General features: G+C 39.2%; 1 protein-coding gene across 9 annotated transcripts in view; it reads right to left on the bottom strand.

Annotated features, from left to right (window-relative positions):
• NNT (nicotinamide nucleotide transhydrogenase) overlaps positions 1-25895 on the bottom strand; it is a 126741-nt gene that overhangs the window by 81158 nt on the left and 19688 nt on the right. For 8 of the 9 annotated variants that reach the window (XM_049863273.1, XM_049863322.1, XM_049863291.1 and 5 more), the window contains 3 exons: positions 25312-25399; positions 19627-19715; positions 15319-15506 (listed from right to left, as the gene is read on the bottom strand). In XM_049863273.1, the coding sequence (XP_049719230.1) occupies positions 15319-15506; positions 19627-19715; positions 25312-25399 (365 nt within the window). Of the gene's footprint in view, positions 1-5494; positions 6410-15318; positions 15507-19626; positions 19716-25311; positions 25400-25895 lie in introns of those variants that run through there. The other variant, XM_049863344.1, reaches the window with a different exon arrangement.

Genomic DNA, 25895 nt, shown 5'->3' with positions numbered 1-25895 from the left:
GAGAGGGTCGAGGGGGTTAGAAGCTGATGAAAATGACACGAAAAGAGAGGGTGGAGGGAGAGAGCAGGCTGTCTTATTAGGGGGAGAGTAATTGGGAGTGTGTAGCAAGGTGTATATGGGTTTTTGTGTGAGAGACTGACTTTATTTGTAAACTTTCACTTAACCTAGTGCCGTCGCACAATAAAAATCTTTAAAAAAAAAAAAAAATGCCATCAAGTCAATTCTAACGCACAGGGACCCCATGAGTTACAGAGTAGAACTGCTTCCTAGGGTTTCCTTAGCTGTAATCTTTTATGGAAGTAGACTGCCAGGCCTTTCCCCTGCAGCACTTCTGGGTGGGTTCGAATCACCAACTTTAGGTTAGCAGTTGAGCACAAACCATTTGTGTCACCCAGGGACTTATATACAAAAAAAAAAACCTGTTGTCATTGAGTCCATTACAACTCATAGCAAACTATACAGTTTATAGTAAATTCTATATAGCATAGTATGCAACCACACCAGGGTATCACTGAGTAGTGAGGCTGAGAATAATTAATTTTCTTCCTTGCGCTTTTCCTTATAGCCCAAATTTTCCAGAAGCGCTTGTTTTAATTTTGTAATTTTAATAAGGGCTACAGAGAATATGACAATGAATACAACAGTGCAGCTGCTTCAAGCACTCACATGTGGATCAATTTTTAATTATGGAAAGTACAGAAATAAAAATTGAAAACAGAAGGGAAATAATGGAGCCAGAGGAGAAGCAGGGTTGTAAATAAAATTCTGAATGAGCAAATCCTCAAAAGAATAGGTCAAGAGAAGGAAAGACTGAGAAGACGATTTCAAAATACTATCTTATCCTGATGGCCTAACAGGATAAAAATGTAGTATATGATAAACGTGGCATCACAAAAATGGAAGGGACAAAACAAACAGGATGATTAGTTAGGTCTCTGGGAGAAAAAATTCTACCCAACCCTGGTATCGTACTTCAAATTGAACTCTAGCTAGATAAAAATTAATTGTAAGAGAATCAACTTATACAGAAAAGAGAAAAAATAAAACTTTAGTGAATATTTCTCTAGCCTTTGTATAAAAACTATTTTGTAAATTTAAAAGCAATGAGAAAAATTATAAAGCAAAACATCAATAGACGTAAATATGAAAAATGTATATATAATCCTTAAAAAAGTTAGAAAATAAAAAGTGCATGGAAATTTAAATTAAAACACCAAGATTCTAATAGAAAAGGAACAATAAACAGGAATGGTAAATTCAAAGACAAATGGGATTATTTATAGGTGATGGCAGGTACAGGTGTGCACACAGATAGAAGTATCTACATGTACGTGTATGTACAGATATGTGTGTACACGCATATATATTCATAGAGGACACAGTTACAGATACTTCTCAGATATAACTAAACACCTTTCGAGATTGGTTTTCTGGGTTTGAAGGCTTAGGCTTTAGTCTCATGGGACAACACAGTCAACTGGCATCATACAGTTCACAAAGTATATGTTCTGCAATCTAGGGAAGTGAGAGGCTTATGGGGACTGAAAAGTTTGCAAATAGCCATCTGAGATACAACTATTGGTCTCTAATCATCCAAAGCAAAAGAGAAAGAAGGAAACCAAAGACTCAGAGAAGAAATTAGTCTACAGTGCTAAATGCCTACGTGAGCTACAGCTTCAACTACCCTGATACCAGAAGAAATAGATGGTACCCGGCTACCACCACCAGCCATTTCGATCAGGGCCACTATAGATGAACCCTGACAGAACAGGAGAAAACACAGAACAGAACTCAAATTCTTAAAAAGTCCATACTCACTGGACCTCCGGAGACTAAATGACTCCCTGAGAGTATCGCCCTGAGATAGTCTTTAAACCTAGAGCCGAAACTATCCTCTGAGGTCAGCTTTTAGCAAAATAACAGATTGGCAAACAAAATACAGGATATCACCCGTAAGTACGGTGCTCCATTAAAAAACCATCTGTACGATACCAAAAGGTCAACAATTACTCTAAAGCAAAGATGACAAGATAAGGGAGTAGGGAATCTGAGTACTGGTAAGGGAACAACAAGAACACAATTAAAGAGGGTGTTGATACATTGTGAAAAATGTTAACTAATGTCACTGAACAATTTGTATAAAAAAGGAATTTACAAATGGGAACCTAATTTGTTGTGTAAACTTTCACCAAAAACACAATAAAGTATTATTTAAAAAAAAAAACAAAGAGAAACAGGGCCATGGGTGATCTCTATTTTCTACTTTGTACTTTACTGCATTACCCACAAAGTCACACAGCATTTTTTAAATGAGAGAAAAGGTTTAGTTAGAAAAAAATTAAGTGCTCCCGCATAATCACAACCAGCTTCTCCTTAAGGCAAAGACATGGTTTAAAGAGTTGGTACTAAAAGAACTGTAATAACTGGGAAAAGGCATTAGGCCAACCGATTCACTTACCAGCTGAAAAGGCTTCACTGAAAGTTACATGCCCTCCCTGCTACAGAACATGAGGCGAAGCGGTTAGGACAGTCTTTCAGAGGGCACACCAAAATGCTTATAAAGGGAGACGGAGACATGACTCACAATGAATAATGAATAAGGAAGATGTGTCCAGAGTTTTCACAATGTATAACAAAGAAAAGAATATATGCAAGTTTACTACAAATCCTTCAAACATAAAGAGATGTTCCATATACCCCAGAGACAGCCTGGTGAAGGTCCTAGATACAAGAATCAGAGACAAGAATAAGCATGTCAGATATTTCAAGACATAACTGCAGAAAGAAACAGAAAACTTGATAAACCAAGACAGATAAATGGTATTTTTTTTTAAAGGTACAATTGAGCTTTCCCCTTTTGATTGCTCATTTCCTGTTAATTTTACCATTTACCTGCAAAGGATGGAATACACAAGTGGACGAGGACTGCTACATCTCCTCAAACCACTCCCCCCCCCCCCAAAAAAATGACCATGACAGAAAAAAAAACAAGGAGAGAAAATAAAAAATATTTCCTGGCACAATACAAAACTGCTGTTGAAAGATTTGGCATGAAATATTTCACTTCATGAAATATTTCCTGGTCCCTCTGGTTCATGGACATTAAGTTCCCCTGGTAAGGTCACTAAATTCCTCCCCACTGGGAGTTTCTAAGAGAATGGTAGGACACTCAGAAATCATCATTCAAATATTCATTCATTCATTGACTCAACTAATATTTATTTAGTGCCCACACTGTATAAGCTAAATAAACCAAAACCAAACCCAATGCCATCGAGTCGATTCCGACTCATAGCGACCCTATAGGACAGAGTAGAACTGCCCCATTGAGTTTCCAAGCAGCGCCTGGTGGATTTGAACTGCCGGCCCTTTGGTTAGCAGCTGTAGCACTTAACCACTTAACCACTGTGCCAGGGTTTCCATAGGCTAAATAGGAAAGAAAAATTTACTTACAGCTCTTAGTCATCTAGTGCTGCCATAACAGAAAAACCACAAGCAGATGGTTTAACAAAGAAAAATTTATTCTCTCACAGTCTAAGAGGCTAGAAGTCCGAATTCAGGGGGCCAGCTCCAAGGGAAGGCTTTCTCTCTCTGTCAGCTCTGGAGGACGGTCCTTGTCATCAACCTTTCCCTGGACTAGGAGCATCTCAGACCAGAAAACTCAGGTCCAAAGTGGCACTCTGCTCCCAGCATTGCTGTGTCGGTAGTATAAGGTCCCCAGCTCTGCTCAATTCTCTTTCCTTTTACCTCTTGTAAGATAAAAGGTGATGCAGGCCACACCCCAGGGAAACTCCCTTTACATTGGTTCAGGGATGCAACCTGAGTAAAGGTGTTACATCCCACCCTAATCCTCTTTAACACAACCTAATCATAGGAAAATTACATCAATCATGAAATGGAGGACAACCACACGATACGGGGAATCATGACCTAACCAAGTTGACACATATTTTGGGGGACAAAATTCAATCCATAACAAGCTCTAAAATATAGCCTAATATTTTAAAATTGCAAGAGGATATGTTCAAGGGGTAGTCAACAGTTTTACTACTACTAATAGCTTCAGCATTTAAAACATTCATCTAAAATGTTAATTACAGAGTTTCCCAACCAGTTTGCCATTATTTGGAGTGCGCACCCTGGTGGCGCAGTGGTTAAGAGCTCAGGCTGCTAACTAAAAGGTCGGCAGTCTGAATCCACCAACCACTCCTCGGAAACCCCAGGAGGCAGTTCTACGCTGTCCTATAGGGTCACTATGAGTTGGAATATGACTTGACAGCAACAGGTTCAGTGTTTTGGTTTTTTTTGTTTTTGTTTGGGGCGGGGGGGATGCCATAGGTTATTATAAAGTGTCCTTGAATCTCTATGTGCACCAAGAATTGACCACAGGTTGAATAAATGTCTCACACATGAGTACCGTTACTAGCTATATGTACATATGGTTGTATTTCAGATAAATTCATTTTTAAAGGTTACTGAATCATAGTAGCTTTTCATAATTATGTATTTTCTCAACAAATGGATACTAAAATGGAATTTAAAAAAGCATTAAAATTAGAAACTGCTAGAAAAATTACTAGTTTCTAAAAATACTTTAAACAATTTTTTGCTAGGTAGCAAAAGAATATATTGTTTGCTTCTCTACAATACTAAATTCAAAAATAATGAGTTAGCTTAAACTAAATACTAAGGGCTAAAGATTTACCACAAAAATATGCATTGCATTTTACCTCTCTAAATGAATCAGGCCTAACCTGATCATCTGAAACCAATAAATTCTGATTCTATCTCACCGGGAAAAAAAAATCAAGCCCTCATACCCACTGCCATCAAGTCAATCCCGACTCACGGCGACCCTACAGAACAGGGTAGAACTGCCCCATAGAGTTTCCAAGAAGCGCCTGGCAGATTCAAACTGCTGACCTCTTGGTTAGCAGCCATAGCACTTAACCACTACGCCGCCAGGGCTTCCCAAGCCCTCAAAGACAATTTTAATCTTACAAAAAAAAAGAAACAAAGAAATTAAGGAAACCACTAAAAATATGAAGAACAACAAAACACCAAGATGAAATGGGTTTACCACAAAATTTTATAAAGATTCCAAGGAACACTTAGCATTATTTACTAGAATTCTTCAACGGCATTTAATCAAATGGGGAAATTCCTAACTCCCTGGCCGCTAAGGCAACAAATTAGACAGAGCCTCAAGAAAAGCTTCCTGCTTTAACAAGAAGGTAATATATTTAACTACACAGTAGCAAAGAAATCAGTAATATAAATTATAGACTATATTCAAACCAAAACAGATTTCTCATGAACAAGTACTTAGAAGATAAGGCTAGTTTTTAATGTAATACAGTACATAAAAACCCAAACATACACTGACTAAATCTAAACTAGCGCAAGGAAAGACATCTTGAACTTCAATATTTACATGTTTAGGAAACTTCATTATAAAAACACAATTTTGCACTGAGCATTGCTGGCTGCTTACCCTGCATCCACTTCCTCCTCTTGTCACTACTCTAATTTCCATTTTCTCCACACAGTCCAGGAACTTCAGGAGAAAGGACCTCCGCTCCGCTTCACAGGATTCACCGGGTGGTGCAAACAGCTAACACACTCCTCTGCTAACCAAAAGGCTGAAGGTTCAATTTCACCCAGAGGCACCTTGGAAGAAAGGCCTGGACACTGACTTGGAAAAATCAGCCATCGAAAATCCTACTCTGACACACATGGGGTCACCTTGACTTGGTGCCGACTCCATGGCACCTGGTTTTGGCACATATGACAAAAGGGATCATTGATCATGTAATAGATAAGATGTGGCAAGAAGCTGCTAAACATGTGATTCAGGTTCATTACCTACTGTCTCTGATTTAGCCGGCCCTGTGGTACATAAGGAAACCCTGGTGGCGTAATGGTTAAACGTTACGGCTGCTAACCAAGAGGTCAGCAGTTCAAATCCGCCAGGCGCTCCTTGGAAACTCTTTGAGGCAGCTCTACTCTGTCCTATAGGGTCACTAGGAGTCAGAATCGACTCGTCGGCAGTGGGTTTGGTTTTTTTTTTTTTTTTTTTTGTGGTACATAAAGAACAACCCTTATGGAACTCTCTGTATTGCTAGTAAAGATACAGGCAACATGTTAATAAATATGAAGAGATTCTAACTTAAATACTCAAACAGAGTACTTTATATGTGAGTTCTATCACTGGAACTGGACAGAAACTTTCTCTTCATAATTAATTATAATTTGTATAAGAAACCAGACAGACAGACCAACAAATACTTGGCTTTCACAAATTGGACACCTTAAGATATTTCTAAATGTAACGCTTATGAAATAGGCTTAGTCAACAGCAAATTTTCGCAGATTGGACAAATCCCTAAAGGTCTATTGAAAGAAACCTAAAAACAAACTTTTACCCAATAAGTAAAGAACACATTTATAAAAAATTTGAAGGGACCATCTCAATAATTTACCTCTAAGCCAAAAAAAAAAAAAAAAAACCCATTGCCGTAGAGGTGATTCCGACTCATATCATAGAGACCCTATAGGACAGAGCAGAACTGCCCCATAGAGTTCCAAGGAGCACCTGGTAAATTTGAACCGCCAACCTTTTGGTTAGCAGTCGTAGCACTTAACCACTGCACCCCCAGGGTTTCCAATTTACCTCTAATAGCTGCAAACTTCTGTGTAGATAAAAATGAAAATTAGTAAAGATTTTACCAAAGCTTCATAACCTATAGGAACTCTCCAAAACAGAAAAACAATCCACCAAACTTAAATGTTAGCACAAATAAGGAAAAATATAGTATTCTTCTAGAAATTACAATATTTTTTCTGTTCCTTCCAACACGTTTAGATGTATATTAAATCGCTAAATATTGAAGCAACCAACATTTATTAAAAATTCTGATTTTACTATTCTGTTAAGATAAAATTAAAGTTATTTTGAAAAACATAAATCATTGTTTATTTTTTCCCCCATATCTTTTGACTTGGGTCAGAATGAGGTTAAGTAATGATAAAAGATTCTTAACAAAATGGATATCTTCAGAAAACTCAGCTCAAAGAACAATTAAGTCATGGTCCTCCCCCAGGGAAACCATACCAGATACCACCTAAGAGATGCTGGCTTTTTAATTTCACAAGTGGATTCATGAACCTGAGGATATCAGGGGCTGTCTTTATCCTTCCATTTAATCCTTGAGAACGTCTGGACTTTCTATCGCAAAATATCAGTACACTTCAGCTCTGAGTACCAGTCACAGGACCAGCCATCAACAATGGAAGAAAGGAGAATTACACTAATGCATACATTGGGTCCTATGCTGGGTTTTTTCTTCATCTCTTCCTCAAAACAACTCAGTAATGTAGAAATCTTGATCCCCATTTCAGAGATGTTCAGAGAGATAAATCAGCTATTAATCTATTCTATCTGCCTCTAAATTCACGATCATCCCACTGATTTCCAATGGATGGATTAAACACATGCAGACAGAAATTACAAAGTGGGGAAGAGGAAAGAGGCTGCTGGCTGCTCACCAAAATCCATGTCCTTTTCTTATTCCCGACCACTAACTAGGCAATGGAGCCCTGGTGGCGCAGTGGTTAAGAGCTCGACTGCTAACCAAAAGGCTGGCAGTTCGAATCCATTAGCCACTCCTTGAAAACCCTATGGAACAGTTCTAATCTGTCCTATGGGGTCACTATGAGTTTGAATTGACTCAACGGCAATGGGTATGGGTATGGCAGCTAGACATCACTTCCCAGCTCTCCCCAGAGTTAGGTTTAGCCATGTGACTGCACTTTAACAAAGGAAATGTGAGCAGGACTGATATGGGCCATTCCTTCATGCACCTGTCCATAATCACATGCATACTCCTTCATGCTCCTATGCGTTCTGGCTAGCTGAAATCAGAGACGATCCTCAGAGTGAACTGCACAGTCACATATGAATGATGGCAACTGTTGTAACCTGAGTTCCCGGATGTCCGTGTGAAGGAGCCCTGTCCCTCCAATCTTTAAACCTACCCATTACTGCTAAATGAGTAAGCGGCAAAAGTCTACTGTGTTTGAGTCATTATACTTTTGTGTCCGTTTGTTACAGCAGCTAACCTAGTCTAAGTAACACTGAAATACAAGAAAGTTTAGGGAAAGTGCCAAAGAAGGAAGTACAGAAATACATACAGTGGGAAATACCAATATGTTACCAGCAACTATATCGGATGCTGCTGTACCAGAGACAGCCTCAGCCTCCAAATCCTTTCCAACTCAGGGACAGTCAGGGAGGGGGCATCATGCTTCCCAATCCTGCAACATGCTTTTGGAGAAATAACAGACCAAACCAGAATATCATACGTGTCATAAATTTTCCTGACAGATAATTTGTTAAATTTGGCCCAGTCACTGAGTGTTCTCAAACACAACCTAAGAAGTCAAGACTAATTAATGGCAATGGAAAACTCTGCAATTCTGTCATCTTCCTCTTGATGACATGTTGCCCTGTGTTGAACGCTACCAAGAGGTGTGTACACAGCCTGTGGTTACCAACCCTTGACATTGTAACATTTAAGTATTTCTCTCTGTCCTTCACAATTCCCAAAACAAACGTGGTAAAGCAATATTAGAAAATTCCTTACAACCAATTTAAGGGAGGGAAGGATGGTAGATAAATCAGATAGTCAATAAAAAAGTTCTATCGTTCCAAAAAAGTTGGGAATCACTGATCTCCAGCACATGGTTTTGTCCTGTCAGATCCTAATGCTTACAGAAGGACCAAAAATGTAATTTGAGGAATTAACCCTTACTTTGGGGGGAAACTTTGTATAGCCATCGAAACAATATCATCTCTGTGGATTTTCACAAATGATGAATATATCGCTTGTATCAATTATTCTCTTGCCTGAAATTACAACTCTGAAAATTACTACATGAAATCATTCTTTTGTAATATATTTCTACTCCACATGAAAGACACAGGCAGTATGCGATGGAGAACCAATGTGGATGTTCCAGGAGACTGCTCACTTTCTCAGATATCACTTGTATCGATTATTCTCCTGCCTGAGATTACAAGTCTGAAAATTACTGCATGAAGTCATATTTTTGTAATATATTTCCACTCCACATGAAAGAGATAGGCAGCATCTGATGGAGAACCAATGTGGATTTTCAAGGTGACTGCTCACTTTCTCAGGTTCAGTCTCATAAGTGTAAGGCCCTACCATACCCAAGGAAAACACTCCCCTCCCAATTCTCAGGAGTCATGGGTCCTTTGAGGGGTATATTTTACAGGCCCTGATTGGTATAGAAAAAAAAAAAAACTAAGTACTGTTATCCTAGTCTGAATTGTACCTAAAAAGAGATTCAAATATACATGGCCTAGTTTTTTTTTGTTTTTTTTATAAGGAGCCCTGGTGGCTCTGTGCTTAGGCATTCAGCTGCTAAGCAAAAGGTCAGCAGTTCAAATCCACCAGCTGCTCCTTGGAAACCTTATGGGGCAGTTCTACTGTGTCCTATAGGGTCACTATGAGTCAGAATCAACTCGATGGCAACGGGTTGTTTTTGTTTTTTTCATTCATTTGTTCTTTGGTTTAAGGGGTTATAGGAGCCCTGGTGGCGCACTGGTTAAGAGCTCAGCTGCTAACCAAAAGGTCAACAGTTTGAATCCACCAGTCACTCCTTAAACACCCTATGGGGCAGGTCTACTCTGTCCTGTAGGGTCGCTATGAATCGGGATTGACTCAACAGCAAAGTGTTTAAGAGGTTATAATTTATAATCAAGCAATCAATGTCTTCCTGGCTCACAGAACACTTTCTAGTCCCCAGACATTCCACTACTTCCTAATTCTATCTCCTGGGAGGCTAGCTAAGCACCTCAAATTGCAGACTGGGCATGTGCCCTAGGTTTGAATAGTTTACGAAAGCTACATTCCTGGACTTCAGTTAGCCTCTGCAGTGCTCCTATCCAAAAGTAAGCCAACAGAGCCTTCTATCGATCTTTCCTTGAATAGATAGCACTGCAAAACAAAAGGGACTGTACCAACTGAGACCTAAGGTAGGCACTGAGATTTATTCATTCAGCAAACATTTTCTGAGTCACAACTGTGTACAAAACACTATGCTAAGCACTGGCCTAGAGAGAGATAAATCAGACCCTCCTGCTGCACTCAGAGGGAGAAAGGACAACTAACAGGTTATGGGCCTCGGCATGAATGTAGCATGAGGCACAGACAAAGCGCTAAGAGTAAAAAAATAAGTGTATTTACTCTTGAAGAAGAGATGGTGGAAACTATGCAGGACATGGTAATTGAGCTGAGTACGATTTCAAAAGGGAGGGAAGAACAGGGATAGCATTCCAAGCAGAAGGAACAATATGTGCAAAAGCATGGAAGTCTTTGGCCTGTTAATAGCAGCCAGCATTACTGAAACCAGTCCCAAAGAGTAACAAATTGAATTAACATAAGACCTGAAGGCTAATCCCAACTAGAAAATGGAAGGCTATGAATACCTTACCAAGGAAAGCAAACTTTACAGCACAGGTGATGGGGAATGATCCAACCTTCATCAACTTAGAGACCTTTATCTAATGATGCTGAGAACCCAAGTAGTCCAAGATACTATCATCATTGCTAAACAATAACCCAGGCTATTCAGTAGCCAGACAGCCCTGGTTGCACAGTGGTTAAAACAGTTGGCTGCTAACCAAAAGGCTGGCAGTTCAAACCCACCAGCCGCTCTGTGGGAGAAAAATGTGGTAGTCTCCTTCCATAAGGATACACAGCCTCGAAAACCCTAGGGAGCACTTCTCTGTCCTACAGGGTCACTATGAGTCAGAATCTACTTGATGGCAGTGGGTTTGGTTTTGGTATCCAGTAGCTATGGTTCAATTAAATTAATAGGAAAAGACCCGAGGCGAGGAAGGTGAGAGGAAGGAAGCTACATGACCATATGATGCTTTATGATTTTTTAGTTAGGTAGTCATCAGGAAAGATTTTAAATGTTGAAGGTTGTTCTGCTGGAACAGAATTCATGTGTGCTCCGTAGTACTCTTGATTTTTATTTGAATTTAGGTGTAATGTGCCTAACACACCCAAACCCGCTGCCGTCAAGTCGATTCTGACTCATAGTGGCCCTACAGGACAAAGTAGAACTGCCCCATAGAGTTTCCAAGGAGCCCCTGGTGGATTCGAACTGCTGACTTTTTGGTTAGCAGCCATAGCACTTAACCACTAGGCCACCAGGGTTTCCCGTAGTCAGTACTAAATCACTATGAAGGTAATACTAACCGGCTACAGAATTTTTTCATTCCACATAAGTACCTAGTTACCTAAGTGCAAAATATTTCATATCTACATAAATACAAGGTCATTGTTTTTTCAAGCCCGCTGACTTCTGCATACTTAGAAGGGATGAAAATTTACCACCTCCAGAAGGTTGCAACATGAAACTAGCTAAGTGCCCATGTCCTTCTCTTAAAGCTCCTGTCCATGCCAGGTCTCAGTCCAGCCTTTCTGTGGATCTCTGCCTAAGGAAGCCTAGCTTTGAGAATTTCTGACATTTGACTTAATCCTCTTTGGATCCACTCAAGGGAAACTTTTATGATAGAACAACCTCTACTCTGAGAGTCTTGTAGGAGCTAGGCACATCATCAGGTGACCCATGCAAAGCTCAGGACAGAAACCAGGTACAGTGTCAACTACACTAGCTTTCAAAGGGCATTTGTGCTTTCACTTCGTAAAATGAGACAAGCTTGTTTGTGGATCCTTATACTTGCAAAAAAAAAAAAAGTGTTTTGTTTTTTCTTTTAAATGGTCATACTTTCATTTTTCTGTCCCCTAGAGCTGGAACAGGTCTTTAAAAGATCATCTTCTTTATAATATTTTCATGAATTTTTTTTCTTTTTTAGCTTAAAAAAAACGCTGCTGTGAAAACAATCTCACAGCTCCTCAAAAAGTTAAACACAGTTACTGTCATGGATTGAATTGCGTCCTCCCAAAATATCTGTCAACTTAGCTGGGCCATGATTCTTAGTATTGTGTGACTGTCCACCATTTTATGTGATTTCCCTATATGTTGTAAATCCTACCACTATGATAAAATAAGATGGATTATTGGCAGTTACATTGATGAGGTCTACGAGATTAGGTAGTGTCTTAAGCCAACCTCTTTTGAGATATAAAAGAGAAAAGCAAGCAGAGAGACATGGAGACCTCATACCACCAAGAATGAAGCACCAGGAGCAGAGCGTCTCCTTTGGATCCAGGGTTCCTGCGCAGAGATGCTCCTGGTCCGGGGAAGATTGACGAGAACGGCCTTCTTTCAGAGCCAATAGACAGAGAATGCCTTCCCCTGGAACTGATGCCCTGAATTCGGACTTCTAGCCCACTGGACTGTGAGAGAATAAACTTCTCTTTGTTAAAGCCATCTACATGTGGTATTTTTGTTACAGCCACACTAAATGACTAAGACAGTTACCACATGATCCAGAAATTCCACTTCTAGGTAAATACCCAAGAAATATGAAAGTGTATGTCCACATAAAATTATGTACATAAATATTCAAAGCAGTATTATTCATAATAGGCAAAGGGTAGGAACAACCCAAATGTCCCTCAACTGATGAATGAATGGATAAACAAAATGTAGTATATCCATACAATGGAATATTACCCGACGATAAAAAGAAATGAAGTACCAATACATGCTACAATAAGGATGAACCTTACAAGTACTGTGCTAAGCAAAAGAGGTCAATCACAAAGGGCCACATATTACATGATTTCACTTACATGAAATGTCCAGAAGAGGCAACTTTATAGAGACAGAAAGGAGATGAGTGGCTGCCTAGAGCTGGGGGAGAATGGAGAGATTGGAGGGTGGTGGCTAAGGGGTATGGGGTTCTTTTGGGGGTAACGAAAATGTTAATTACATTGTGATGATGAAGGCAAAATTGTGAATATACTAAAAGCCACTGAATTGTACATTTTAAATGAGTGAATTAAACAGCATGTGCATTGTATCTCAATAAAGCTTAAAAAAAAAAAAGAGCACAGAAAGGTCCTTTTCTGAAACCAGTCTTCTGAGAGGGAACCCTGGAATACTTCACTAGTCAAAGGCCATATATACGTTTTATGGGCCCTGACGCAGATCACAGCTTCAGAAAAGGCTAGAAACAGGAAAGGATCAGTGAAACAAATTAATAAAAGTGAAATTTCCTTGAGACTATTGTATAATTTGACCTTTTACTAAAGTGTACATACAATAAAGTACTTAAAAAAATAAAATATTATGGTGAGGTACGCTCTAAAAGTTAATATATGTAGTACATAAGAAGTCTTGAGTTCTATCTCCCACTTCTAGCTTTATAAGCAATAATAGTTCTACATAAACAAAACCGTTGCCGTTGAGTCAATTCCAACTCATAGCGACCCTATAGGACAGAGCAGAACTGCCTCATAGGGTTTCCAAGGAGCGACTGGTGGATTCGAACTGCCAACTTTTCGGTTAGCAGCCATAGCTCTTAACCACTATGCCACCAGGGTTTCCATAGTTCTATATACTATGTTCAAATTATCCTCAATTCTTTATTAAGAGTATGAATTCTCAAATATTAACTTCACGGCCTCATTTACTTCACAAATAAATGCTTTAGCACCCTCTACTGGTCATTTTTTATATCTTGCCAGCCTTTTGGGATTAAAAAAAAAAAAATCACTCCCACTGGAAAATAGGAGATGGTTTAGTACAGGGCATTCTGAGGTTACCTGAGGGAGGGAGAAGACCAGGTAAAACTCCTCCTCTTCCCAACGTACAACTGCCTCTCCAAGGTCAGATGGTGGCTACACCCCAAGGCACACTACCCCTTCTTCAAAGCTATTTAACAGCTAAGCCTGTGCCTCAAAAGGAGGGACAAATCCTAAAATATCTCCCTGCCACTGCCTGTGTTCGAGCCTGGTGGTCAATGACGAGCACTACAAAACCTCCTCCCCTGCTCCACCGGCTGGCCAGACCTGCATCCACCTCCAGTGACCAGCCATATCTACACTCACAGATCCTTCCACAGGCTGAGCCCTGGTGACACCCCGAACCACCTCCTGCCCGTCTGCTTCACCTAGTCAGCTCTGGTGGGATGGGGGTGTCTGGAGAGACCTGCTCACCTATCACCTGGGTGAACAGGGGGAAAGAAAAAAGAGCTTAGAAGTTACTTCTTTCTCCTGTAAACTTACAGAAGGTACTGGAAGAGAACTTCTATCCCACGAGATTACAAAGCAACTTCTCCTAATTCCCCCAAGTCCCCTAGACAAAGTGAGACTCGTTTAGTAGGATCTAACAGCAGCAACCATAAACCTTTTAAGCCTTCAGTATTTCTGGATCTCTTTCTTTCTGAAAAAAAAAATTTTTTTTTTAGAGTCAATGTGGTAGCCATCATTCAATAACAGAAGGAAATAACAAGGAAGAGAAGAGGTAAGAATACAAAAAGTGAAGTTTCTTCACTCCTCAAATCTTGCCCAGATCAGGAATAAAAGCAAGCTACTGTTTTGCTTTTTTTTTTTCCTACTGTTTACTGATTAACAAATGCTTATTGACTTGGCATGTTCTTTAGAAGAGGATGTTGTAAAGGGGCTTAAAAGTAATTCCTGAGATCACATGTTTGTTTTTCACAGTAATTCCTGAAAAAAACAAACACCTCCAATAAAGTAATTAGAAACAACAAAGCATCATATCCATAAATAAAAAGTATACAGTTGAAAATCCATAAAGACACACACTTATGCTCCTCTCACATTTGGAAAAAACGATCCTCAAAATACCAATAAAATCACCTCTGGTAAAACGTCAGATGATTTGTACTTTTTTCTTCATGTATTTCAATACGGCCTGCAATTCCTTAACGTGAATATAGTATCTTTGCGAGGAGAACAGAAATAAACTAAAAATGAATTTATAAAGAGTTTAAACAGAGGAAACTACTTATAATATTATATGTAGAGTGTACTCTGTGAAGACAGCCATATAAAAATACACAGAGAAAAAAATACGTATATGAAATTCTTAATGACTTATCTCTAGGGGCTGCAACTAAGGGTGATTCCATCTGCCTTTACTGTGCTTTCTCTCTCTTTTTTGCACTTTCATAATATAAGGATAAATCTCTAAGAAGATTTAACTTACAGAATTTAACTTAAAGAAGTTAATTTAAACTTAAGGAATCTTTAAAGAAGTTAAAACATTAAACAATTTTTCACCCTAATTTTAAAAAATCACTGATAAAAGTACATTGCAGACAACATTTACTCAATAACAACATACCTGGAATAAGTGCTGTGCTGATGAGGATGTCTACCTCCTTACACTGCTGAGCAAAGAGTTTCATTTCAGCTTCAATGAACTCTTTGGACATCTCTTTTGCATATCCTCCTTGTCCCTCACCAGATTCCTTCAAGTCTACCTCCAAGGGCTCAGCACCAAGGGATTTGAACTGCTCCAAGGCGGCCGCTCTAATGGGATGTTGAAGAGAAACTAGTGGTTCAAATATAGTTTGTTTTTTAGGGCCCTGATACAGGAGCCAGGATCACTTACAGGGTTTTGTGTGTGTGTGTGTGTGTGTGTGTGTGTGTGCTTTAAGTGAAAGTTTACAATTCAAGTCAATTTCTCAGAAAACACTTATATACACATTATTATGTGACCCTAGTTGCTCTCCCTACAATATAACAGCACACTGCTTCTCTCCACCTTGCATTTCCTGTGTCCATTCAACCAGCTCCTGTCCCTCTCTGCCTTCTCATCTCGCCTCCAGACAGGAGCGGCCCACACAGTCTCAAGTGTCTACTTGAGCTAAGAAGCACACTCCTCACCAGTATCATTTTATGTCTTATAGTCCAGTCTAATCTTTATCTGAAGAGTTGGCTTCAAGCATGATTTTAGTTCAGGGATAACAGAGAGTCTGGGGGCCATGACCTCTGGGGTCCCTCCAGTCTCAATCAGACCATTACGTCTGGTCTTTTTACGAGAATTTGAGGTCTGCATCCCACTTTTCTCCTGCTCCAGCAGGGATTCTCTGCTGTGTTCCCTGTCAGGGTAGTCACTGGTGGTAACCCGGCACCATCTTGTTCTTTCGGTCTCAGGCTAGTTGAGACTCTGGTTTATGTGGCCCTTTCTATCTCTTGGGCTCATATTTTCCTTGTGTCTTTGATGTTCTTCATTCTCCTTTGTTCCAGGTGGGTTGAGACCAATCGACACGTCTTAGATGCCTGCTTGCTAGCTTTTAAGACCCGAGATGCCACTCACCAAAGTGGGATGCAGAACATTTTCTTAATATACTTTATTATGGCAACTGACCTAGATGTCCCCTGAAACTATTACATGTACATTTTTTAAAGAGAGCGAAGTGTATATAGTCAAAAGTGGACATTTTCTTCTGAAGTCTCCAGCTGGAATGTTTTTTTTTTTCTATAAGCAAGCTACACTTTTATGATCTTCCCCCCCCCCACCTTTGGTGTAAAAAAAAAAAAAAACTATGGCCAATTCAAACTTTTACTTAGGTAAGCTACAAAAGGAATTTCACTATTATCCGCTGCAATAACCAATTATGTTCCTCATGGGCCCAGTGTTGATGATGATGTGATATCTGACCCACGTTAAGATCTGATTTCATTCAAATCACTCAGGCTGAGGTTTTGTAAATGTCCATAACTTGTCCTTATTGGGAACTTTTCCCACATAAATGACTGTTTACTTAGAAATACTTTAATGAAGTGATTTTGCCCCCAGTCCTCATTAAATTGTGGTTATAAAAAAGCAATCTAAAAATGGTAAAATGTGAAAAGCCAACACACTTAAATTATGTAAAAATAAATCCAGTTTTCAAAAAATGCTAACCAAGCAGTGTATACTGGTTGGAAAAACCAGAGCCAACAAACATCTTAGCTCTGTAGTGGACAGAGTAGTTAACTCGCCAACATCCATTCCACTCCAGTGATCCCCAAACTTCCCAAACAATAATAAGTACTTAAGGTACATGTTAAAAATTCAAATTCCCAGGCTCCTTCCCAGGCCCACCGAATAACAATGTCCAACAGAGAGCCAGAAGCTGTGTTTTTAGCAAGAGCTGAAGGTCATTCTTGCCATCAGAGAAGTTTGAGAAATCATGGTTTGCCCTATCAGTGCCTGGCAAACCCTAGCCATTACCACGGTCAGGAGTGGGCATAAAAGGTAGGACATACAATCCATGGTTGGAGAAAAGGTTTTCCCTCTTCCTGCTTGCTTAAACAAGGAATCTTATAGCCCAGATTGCTCTGAGAGGTCAATTTGTGACCACGAGGAGAATCAGTCCTAGGATGAAGCCAGAGCGGAGGACAGCAGAGCAGGGAGATAGGAAGAACCTGGTTCTTGATAGCGCCAGTGAGCTGCTGAGTCTACTGTGAAAAGGGAGTGCTTCCCATGGATTTCCAATTAGGAGAGATAATACATTTTCTCATGGTTTAGCCAATGTGAGTTGGTGTTTTCTACTCCTTGAAGGCAAAGGGATCTAAGCTGAGCTATTTTTAAAAATTTTAGAAATATCTACTATTTTTATGAAATCAGATGAATTAAAAATTATATATATGTATAATATATGCATATATTCACATACAGAGATATATATTAAATGATCTCAAAAAGTACATTCATAAAAATCTAGAAGAAATTACACAAAAAATTCATTAGCAATTACATCTGGATGGTAGAATTACAAAAAGCATTTTTATTTTCATTCTTACATTCCTTTATATTTTCAATAATAAACATGTATAATTAGAAAAACATAAATGTTACTGTGGAATCTTTAGCAATTATATTCTTGTCCTCAAAATAATTTGATCTTTTAAAAATATTCTAATCTATCAAAACTTAAAATGTACATATTCTTTGAACCAGAAACTCCATTTCTAGAAAATCACCCTAAGGGAATCAGATGCTTCCAATATGTATGTTCTTTGGTATATACACAGCATTGTTCATACACACATCAACGTTCATTATATACTTGAGTTCTTATAAACTCTAAATAAAATTTGCGTTACGTAACAACAATGTCCAAGCTGCCTACTCTGTGCACAACTTAAACCAGTGAGACCAATATAACCTACTTAATTTCCAAGAGTTCGCCCAACAATCATCTCCAAGTCAAATACATACAATTTCCACCTTAATGCTATCCTCCTCTACAACGAAAACTTGAAGCAGGCCTGGAGGTCTTGAAAAGCTTCATGTCCGCAAGCATTAAAAATGAAAAGATAGAACTAATAGCATGCTTAACTCTGGATCACCTTGGATTGTGTCCTGGTTACTCTGGAAATGCCTTATTTGTCCATTTCAGCAGGACAGCTTTTCATCAGTATGTCATCTCTCTAAACTCCAGGTAAATACTGTAAACCACATTCTATTCTTGGCTCTGAGAAGTTACATTCTTCCCAAATCTGAATGGGTGCCTTTTTTTGGAGGTGGAGGGAATCATTCTATGTTCAAGGGAAGCAGTGGTATTATTCCTCTACTGCCCTCAGCTGATAAGAAAAAAACATTGCAACCTCAAAAAGGTACTGGAGCACATAAATGACAATATTCAATAAACATTTAATAAAATCCAATATCCAATGCTATCCATGAAGATTTTTAACTAAACTTCCCTTTAAAGAAATTCTAGGAACACGTTTATGTGTCTACTTCAAAGAAATATACAATGTAACATAATTAAGTGCTTTCACCTAACCAAAAACCAAACCCATTGCCTTTGAGTCAATTCCAACTCATGGCAACCCCATGTGTTACAGAGTAGAACAGCTCCATAGAGTTTCTTTGGCTATAATCTTTATGGAACCAGACTGCCAAGCTTTGCCTCCAAGTTGCCACTGGGTGGATTAGAACTACCAACCTTTATATTAGTAAATTTTAGTAGTCAAGTGAAAACTGCTTGTGCCACCCAGAGACCTAGGGGTTCTAAAATTATCAGAGAAAAATATTCAACTCTTTCTTTACTTTAAAAACAGAAGGCATTTGCATAAACAATGCAATAATAATAATTCATTTGTTGCTACTCTTAGGTTAAGTCCCCAGAGACTAACTGTTGCCTAGTCAGCTTTATCTGCTTCCACTCATTCAATGCAAGGCAACACCACCCTCAGTCTGTTCTCCAAGATGTCCCTACACCACCCCCTCTCGATACTCATAAACATCTTTGTTCGTGTCCTACCTAGTGCCTAAAAGTATTCTGAACAGAAATAGGACACAAAAGAGCAACACGCCAGGAACTCAGGACTGAGATAACTCTGGCCCCATAGCTGATCTACATAAAGAAACAGAATTGTACCCGAGTTGTTAGTTTTCGATTCTTTTGTTTATTTGTTTGTTTTTAATTATTTATGTTACACTGAGGCTTGGTCCTAACTCAAATTTTTTTTCTGCTAAATAATATACTTTTGCTTTAAGTTAACTTTTAGAAAGCAAAACATTTTTCAATGGAAAGAGTTTATCAAGCAGCTTTTAACGTCCTACATGAATTTATAAATTCTGAGAACAGCATAATGTCTCCCCAAAACGCAAAGGTTTCGCCTGAACACAAATAACTAGTAAAGCACTCACCTTGTGTCAAATCCTCGCACAATTGCACCCATCGACTTTGCTGCACCTGCAGAAGCAAGTCCAGCAACACCACCACCAACTATCAGAATCTAGGAAAGGAGACAGAACTTGTTATTATTTTTTTTTAATATCAGACATTATGAAAAATTGTAAGCTAATAGATTATGAAAAATTATAAACTATTATTATAAGCATTATAATCTGACGATCCTAAAATTATAACCCACATACATGCTGCGGCTGCTGGCAGTGACGGTGGTGGTGGTGGAGATAACGGTCAGTCCTGGATAAATGCACTGAGTGGACGGACCCTTCTTGAGTTGAACCACCACCGTTTTTAAATTGTCATCAAAAGAACAACTGCTAGTAAAGGTCAACAACTGTCATCTAAAAATAGCCTAATAATCAGCATCTCGAGGTAAAAGCTACATACGGAAAGATCAGTACTACATATACGAAAGGTTAACAGTAGTCTCTACTGTATAAACACTACTACTAAAATGTCCAGTGTGGCATTTAATTGTCTCTCCCCTCTCAAATCCTGCAGTTTTTCTATGTTCATAAAATATCAAAATAAGTTTCGAAGACAGGTACAACTCTTGAGAAACATCTACTTCAACCTCTATTTTCAGCTCAAGTGTTTCTGAAAGAAACAGCTGGTGATTAACCACATCACTTTGGACTTTTTTGAACCATCTGCACCTGAAACTGAAAGCAATGTAGCTAAACTCCATAACCATGTAAGGATCAGAGCCAAGAGAACCAAAGAATTTCTCATTAACAAAAGCCTCCTCCTCCTTCTAAGAAACAAAATAAAAACAGTGTTGTCTGCACTCTAGAAAGGGCCTTTCAGAGAAAAGCCCTGTTAAACTTCCAGTAAACAGTCAACTGAAGGCAACTCCTTGTTCCTATAGAAAATAATGCTGCCTACACAAACAGGGAAGCTTATAAATTCCCACCCACTCATCATGCCCACATCTCCTTTGCCTTGTTAAGAAGACTAGCCTAGTTAAACTGTGTTCCCAGACATTGTCTAAGAGATCTGTTAAGTTTTTGTTGATGATGATGATGGTCTGTTTGGGGGAAGGGGAAAGTCTGCAGAAGAGAGAACAAAGAAGGATGGAGAGGATGAAAGCAGGCTTAGGGCTCCAAGGCACCAACCCTGCAACCCTGCTTCACACACTGAAGCCCCACCGCTTCTGAACAAAAACAAAAACAAAAAAAAAGTTTAAAAAAAAAAAACACAGGACTAGGCCAAGTTATCCTGAATCAGCAAATAACAAAGGACTCCAAAATTTAAAAGGCAGAATCTCACAATATTAAAGCAATACAGGTCCTACAGTAGAAATCTGGGTTTTCCCTGTAGCATGGGGTAGACAAAAAGACATGGAGACAGCTTAGGTTCAAACCCTGACTCTGCTGCCAACTAGTTCTGTGTGACTTTGAGCAATCAAAATACCTTCAATGACAGAATCTAACAAAAGCACTGGCCACTGCCTGGAACATCATACACATATACTCAAAAAGAATAGGGGAAAGAGCAAGGAAAAGGAACTGCCTTTAGGAATGTTCTTGATTTCCAGTCATTGTGAACTGCTCCACCTCCTGTCATCCCTACCTCAATAAAGGGCACTAACCATGTTCGAGCCAAAACGCAGGGGTCATCTTGCATCCTCCCTGTGCCACATCTCCACCTCCAAGCCACTGGCAAATACTACTGGCTTTAACCCCAAAGATCTCCCAATCCATCCCCTTCTCTGCATCTCTGTTGCCACCATCTTCCCAAGGCGCTCCTTCCGCAATCAGTTCCTAACAGATCTTGCCTTCACTCTTCCTCCAACTATCCATTCCCCCACAGAACAGCCAGATTTTTTTTTTAATCCTAAATCAGGCATTTCCGTCACGTCCAAGAGAATCCAAACTCTACACCGTGACCTATCAGAGAGGCTCCACATGACCCTGCCCCAACCTCCTTCTCCAAAATCATCTCAGATCACGCTCCACCTTGCTCACCACACTCCAAGACCAATAACCATCCTTATTTTTCTAGAACACACTGAACTCGTTCCCACCTCAGAGCCTTTACATATGCTATTCTCTTTGCCTGAAACCCTAAATCCCTACTCATCACACTGATGTCTTCTTTCCTCCCATCCTTCAGGTCTCAGTTCAGATTTCAGAGGAGCTGTCCCCATCACCCTACCTAGAGTAGCTAGCTCTCCTTTCTCTCCTGTCATCCTTTTCCTTTATATCTTAAATTATCCTATAGACTTACTGGATTGCTTGTTTCCTGACCCTAGGTCCCACTAGAATATAAATTCTATGCAGCTGGGAGGTTGTTTGTCTTGTTAATGTCATATCCCCAGCTGTTAGAACAGTGCCTGGCATATTATAAGCTTTCCACTGATTGATTTTAGTTCATTCTAGAAAAGAACCTTCCATGTTTAAAGGAAATCCAAATAAAATACTATGCAATGCATCTTGACGAGCCCAACTAGGGTCTCGTTCTTCAATATTAGAAAAATATTTTTGACATCTAACCAAAATCCCTTAAACTGCGATTTGAATTCTCAGTAAAGACAGTTACTTTTCTACCTTTTAAAGGCTGATTGATGTCCCTTCCTTTAAGCCTGTTGTCTTTTGTTTTACTTTTTATCCTTTACATTTGCAGCTTTCCTCTCAACTTCCACATACTTCTAAAAAGAATCTAATCAAAGCCAAGTAGTGGATTTTTGCATCGAAGTACTCAGCCAGTTTAAGAACTGCAGCAAACTTTTGGCCACCACAAGTGCCAGATGTTTCCTTATGATTCTAAGAAGTCAAAATGTAATCATTTCGCATATCACATCTGTGTTGTTTGCTCTTACTTGCTAAGTATGCTGGCCCCCTCTTAAGCCAGGAGACTTTACAATCTTCATTTATACTAATTCTACAAGTTGCACTAGTTTTTTTCAAATTCAAATTCTATTCTGCATCAAATAAGCCACCCTCCAAGAACCTTTTACCACAATTTCAAGTGATAAAGTAAAAACATTTTGTAAAAATGGGGTGGTAGAGGCATCTGACCTCCTCTAACTTCACAAAGGGAAAGGAAAATCAAGATCAACAGCCCAAGGCTGACTGCTATGAGGCAAAGGTCAGACATACCTCCTCTCACCCAGCCTCTTTTACCAATTCTGACACCATCTGTCCCTCCTACGGTACACTCCACTTCTCTACTGAGTTCAGTAATTCGTTGCAATGGCCACACAGAATTCAGACAATCCTCATGATTATGGCGTTTATTAGGGAAGTAACAAGTTACAATTCAGGTTCAGGAACACTCAGGATACAGTTCTTCGATCAGGACAGCCTACAGGGCTGGCCCTTGGCCTGGCCTCTGCCCTGTTCGAGCAAGTGTTACAAATATTTTTTAGCTCTTGCCAATAAGTGCCCAGAGGCACCCCACTCTACCAGTAAGCCTTGGCCTGAAGGTGCTCAGCTCTAGCTCCATAGGTAGGCAAACCTGGCTCCAAGTATCCAGAGGCACACTACTTCGCCAGCAAGCCTCCTGCCTGAAGACACTTAGCTTTCTCGTTCTCTGGGCCAGGAAGCCCACTGCACCTGCTGGTATCCTATGGTCTCCAGGCAGTATTCTGCCTCCAGTGCCACCATTTCTCTGCCACTGCTTCTCGCTGTTTCTGGTGTTACAGCTCTCCCTCTATCTTTCATGTTACAACTCCTACTCTCTCTCAGTGTCTAGCTTTAAGCCTAGCAGGATGACAAAACTGACCAATCCCCTCATTAGGGTTCCATACACATCATTTGTATAGTCATACCCAGTCATTTTGTGGGAGTTAAAAAAAATATGACTAGAAGTGCCATATTAAGTAGTCACTGAACCTCACATCTATAAAGTAAAAAAATGCTGAATAGCCCTAGGTCTGAATCTGATGATCTACTATGTTTTGCCTAGTTACATAGCAACCCTAATAACAACATATTCTAATTTGCTACCAGTTTTGATTTATTAAATATTACTTTAAACATCTTATATCTCTTATAATGATACATTTTAGAATAAGCATGCCAAAAACTAAGTGATCTCCATCCAAAAGAAATCAGAAAATAGGACCAAAGGGTAAATGCTCCAGACAGAGCTGGGGAAAAATGCAGAACAAAATCTAAACTGCAAACCTAAAAGACTAGATTTACTGGTCTGACAGAGATTGGAGGAACACCGAGAGTATGGCCCCTGGACACCTTTTTAACTCAGTACTGAAGACACTCCTGAGGTTCACCCTTCAGCCAAAGATTAGGCAGGTCTATAAAACAAACAACACTACACGTAGCTCAGCCATGTGTGGAAACCCTGGTAGCATAGTGGTTAAAAGCTACGGCTGCTAACCAAAAGTTCAGCAGTTCAAATCCACCAGGCGCTCCTTAGAAGCCCTATGGGGCAGTTCTACTCTGTCCTATAGGGTCGCTATGAGTCGGAATCAACTCACGGCAATGGGTTTGGCTTTTGGTTTTTTAACCATGTACGTGAGGCTAAATGGGCACACCAGCCCAGGGGCAAGGACAAGAAGGCTGAGGGGACAGGAAAGCTGAAAGAACAAAAATGGAGAAGCTAAGGCAGAAAAGGGAAAAAGGTTGACACATCACAGGTTGGCAACCAATGTCACAAAACGTGTATTAATTGTTTAATGAGCAACTAATTTGCTCTGTAAACTTCCACCTAAAGCATAATTTAAAAAAAACAAAGAGTAAATGTTCTACGTCTTCATTCCTTAAAACCATATTCTTGGTGTCCTTTTTCCTCTTTCTTCTTTCCTTCCCTTGTCTCTCTTTTATACCTTTTGCTGGTTTTTTCTTGTTGTTGTTGTTAAACCTGGCCTGTTTTTCAAAGCAATATATATTTTTCAAAGCTACTATTACCTTCTTTCCATTTTTTTTAGATTTATTTTGTATGTGAACTCTAGGTTTATTTAACAAAGCAGGTAAGAGTATGAAGCACCAAGTAAGCTCATATCCTGTAGACAGAGAGGACACTAGGCAGGTAGACAGGTAGATGACATTTGAAGTCCTATTCCTGATACCAAAGGTTAAGTCCTTATATCCTTAAGTGTATTTGGTGTTGAAGGGTCACAATGCAATACTCCTGTTCTTTCACCTAACAATCCTTACCTTTGATCACTAACTGTCCCTCTCTGCTCTGAATCTACATTAAAGAAATTGCACTGTCTTCCTCAGCCAGATTCCTTAATTACCACAATCTCCCATTTTCTGCCCTCTTGAAGCAAAATTTGGCAAAAAGCAAGAAAACCAAGAAAGTCTTTTCTCTGAAACAAAATGTCGCAATGATTGGAAAACTCAAAATACGCTGAATGGCATCTCAAAGCTTTTTTAAAAAAGTAGGAAACAGGCTACACAGAACAAGTTAGTCTGATAGTCTCTAAGAATTCAAGTTAATAAGGCCAAATAGGAAAAAAAAAAATTAGAACTTCCAGAAAAGTCAAAATTCATTTTTTTTAAGCAATTTAAATGTTTAGCTTTGAGGCTCCATCATATATTTATTTGTATAAGCCACCAAAGTCATCACTATAGAGGTAACATATAACAAAAATTTTAAAAAACAGTATATTAAATCTATCCATTCTCTTGCCTTAGTTAACATTGGGATGAAACATTAAAAGTTTTGCCTACCTTAGCCGGAGGAACTTTTCCAGCAGCTGTGATCTGACCAGTGAAAAATCGTCCAAAATGATTTGCTGCTAGTACAACAGCCTTATAACTAAAAAAAAAAAGAAAATTTAAAGATTTTAGGCTCATAAGTTATCAGTTAAGCGTAGCTATCAAACAATAACAGCTAACGTTTATATAGCGCTTTCTATGTGCCAAGAACAGTTCTAAGCGCTGTATATATACACTTAACTCCTTTAATCTTCACCAACAACTTTATGGGTACAATTACTATCTTCATTTTGTAGGTGAGGAAACTGAGGCACAGAGACATGAAGAGACTTGACCAAGGTCACCCAGCTAATGGCAGAACCAGAAGTCTAACCCAGGCAATCTATCTAAGGAGGCACACTCTTATCCGTGATGCCACTGGCCCTTGATAATAAATATTTTAGAAGATCAGTTGCGATGGGGAAAAAAAAAAAAGAAGGAAAGACAAGAAAATGCTAACAGTGGTTTTCTTCAGATACTGGGACTACAGATACTTACAAACATTTTGTTTTACATTACTATATTGTCCAAATTTTCTTTAATGGCTATGTAGTACT

Source organism: Elephas maximus, chromosome 2 (genome assembly GCF_024166365.1).
Source record: "Elephas maximus indicus isolate mEleMax1 chromosome 2, mEleMax1 primary haplotype, whole genome shotgun sequence".
NCBI lineage: Eukaryota > Metazoa > Chordata > Mammalia > Proboscidea > Elephantidae > Elephas > Elephas maximus.
The sequence above is the reverse complement of the archived record's forward strand: the minus strand, read 5'-3'. Positions and strand labels throughout refer to the sequence as shown.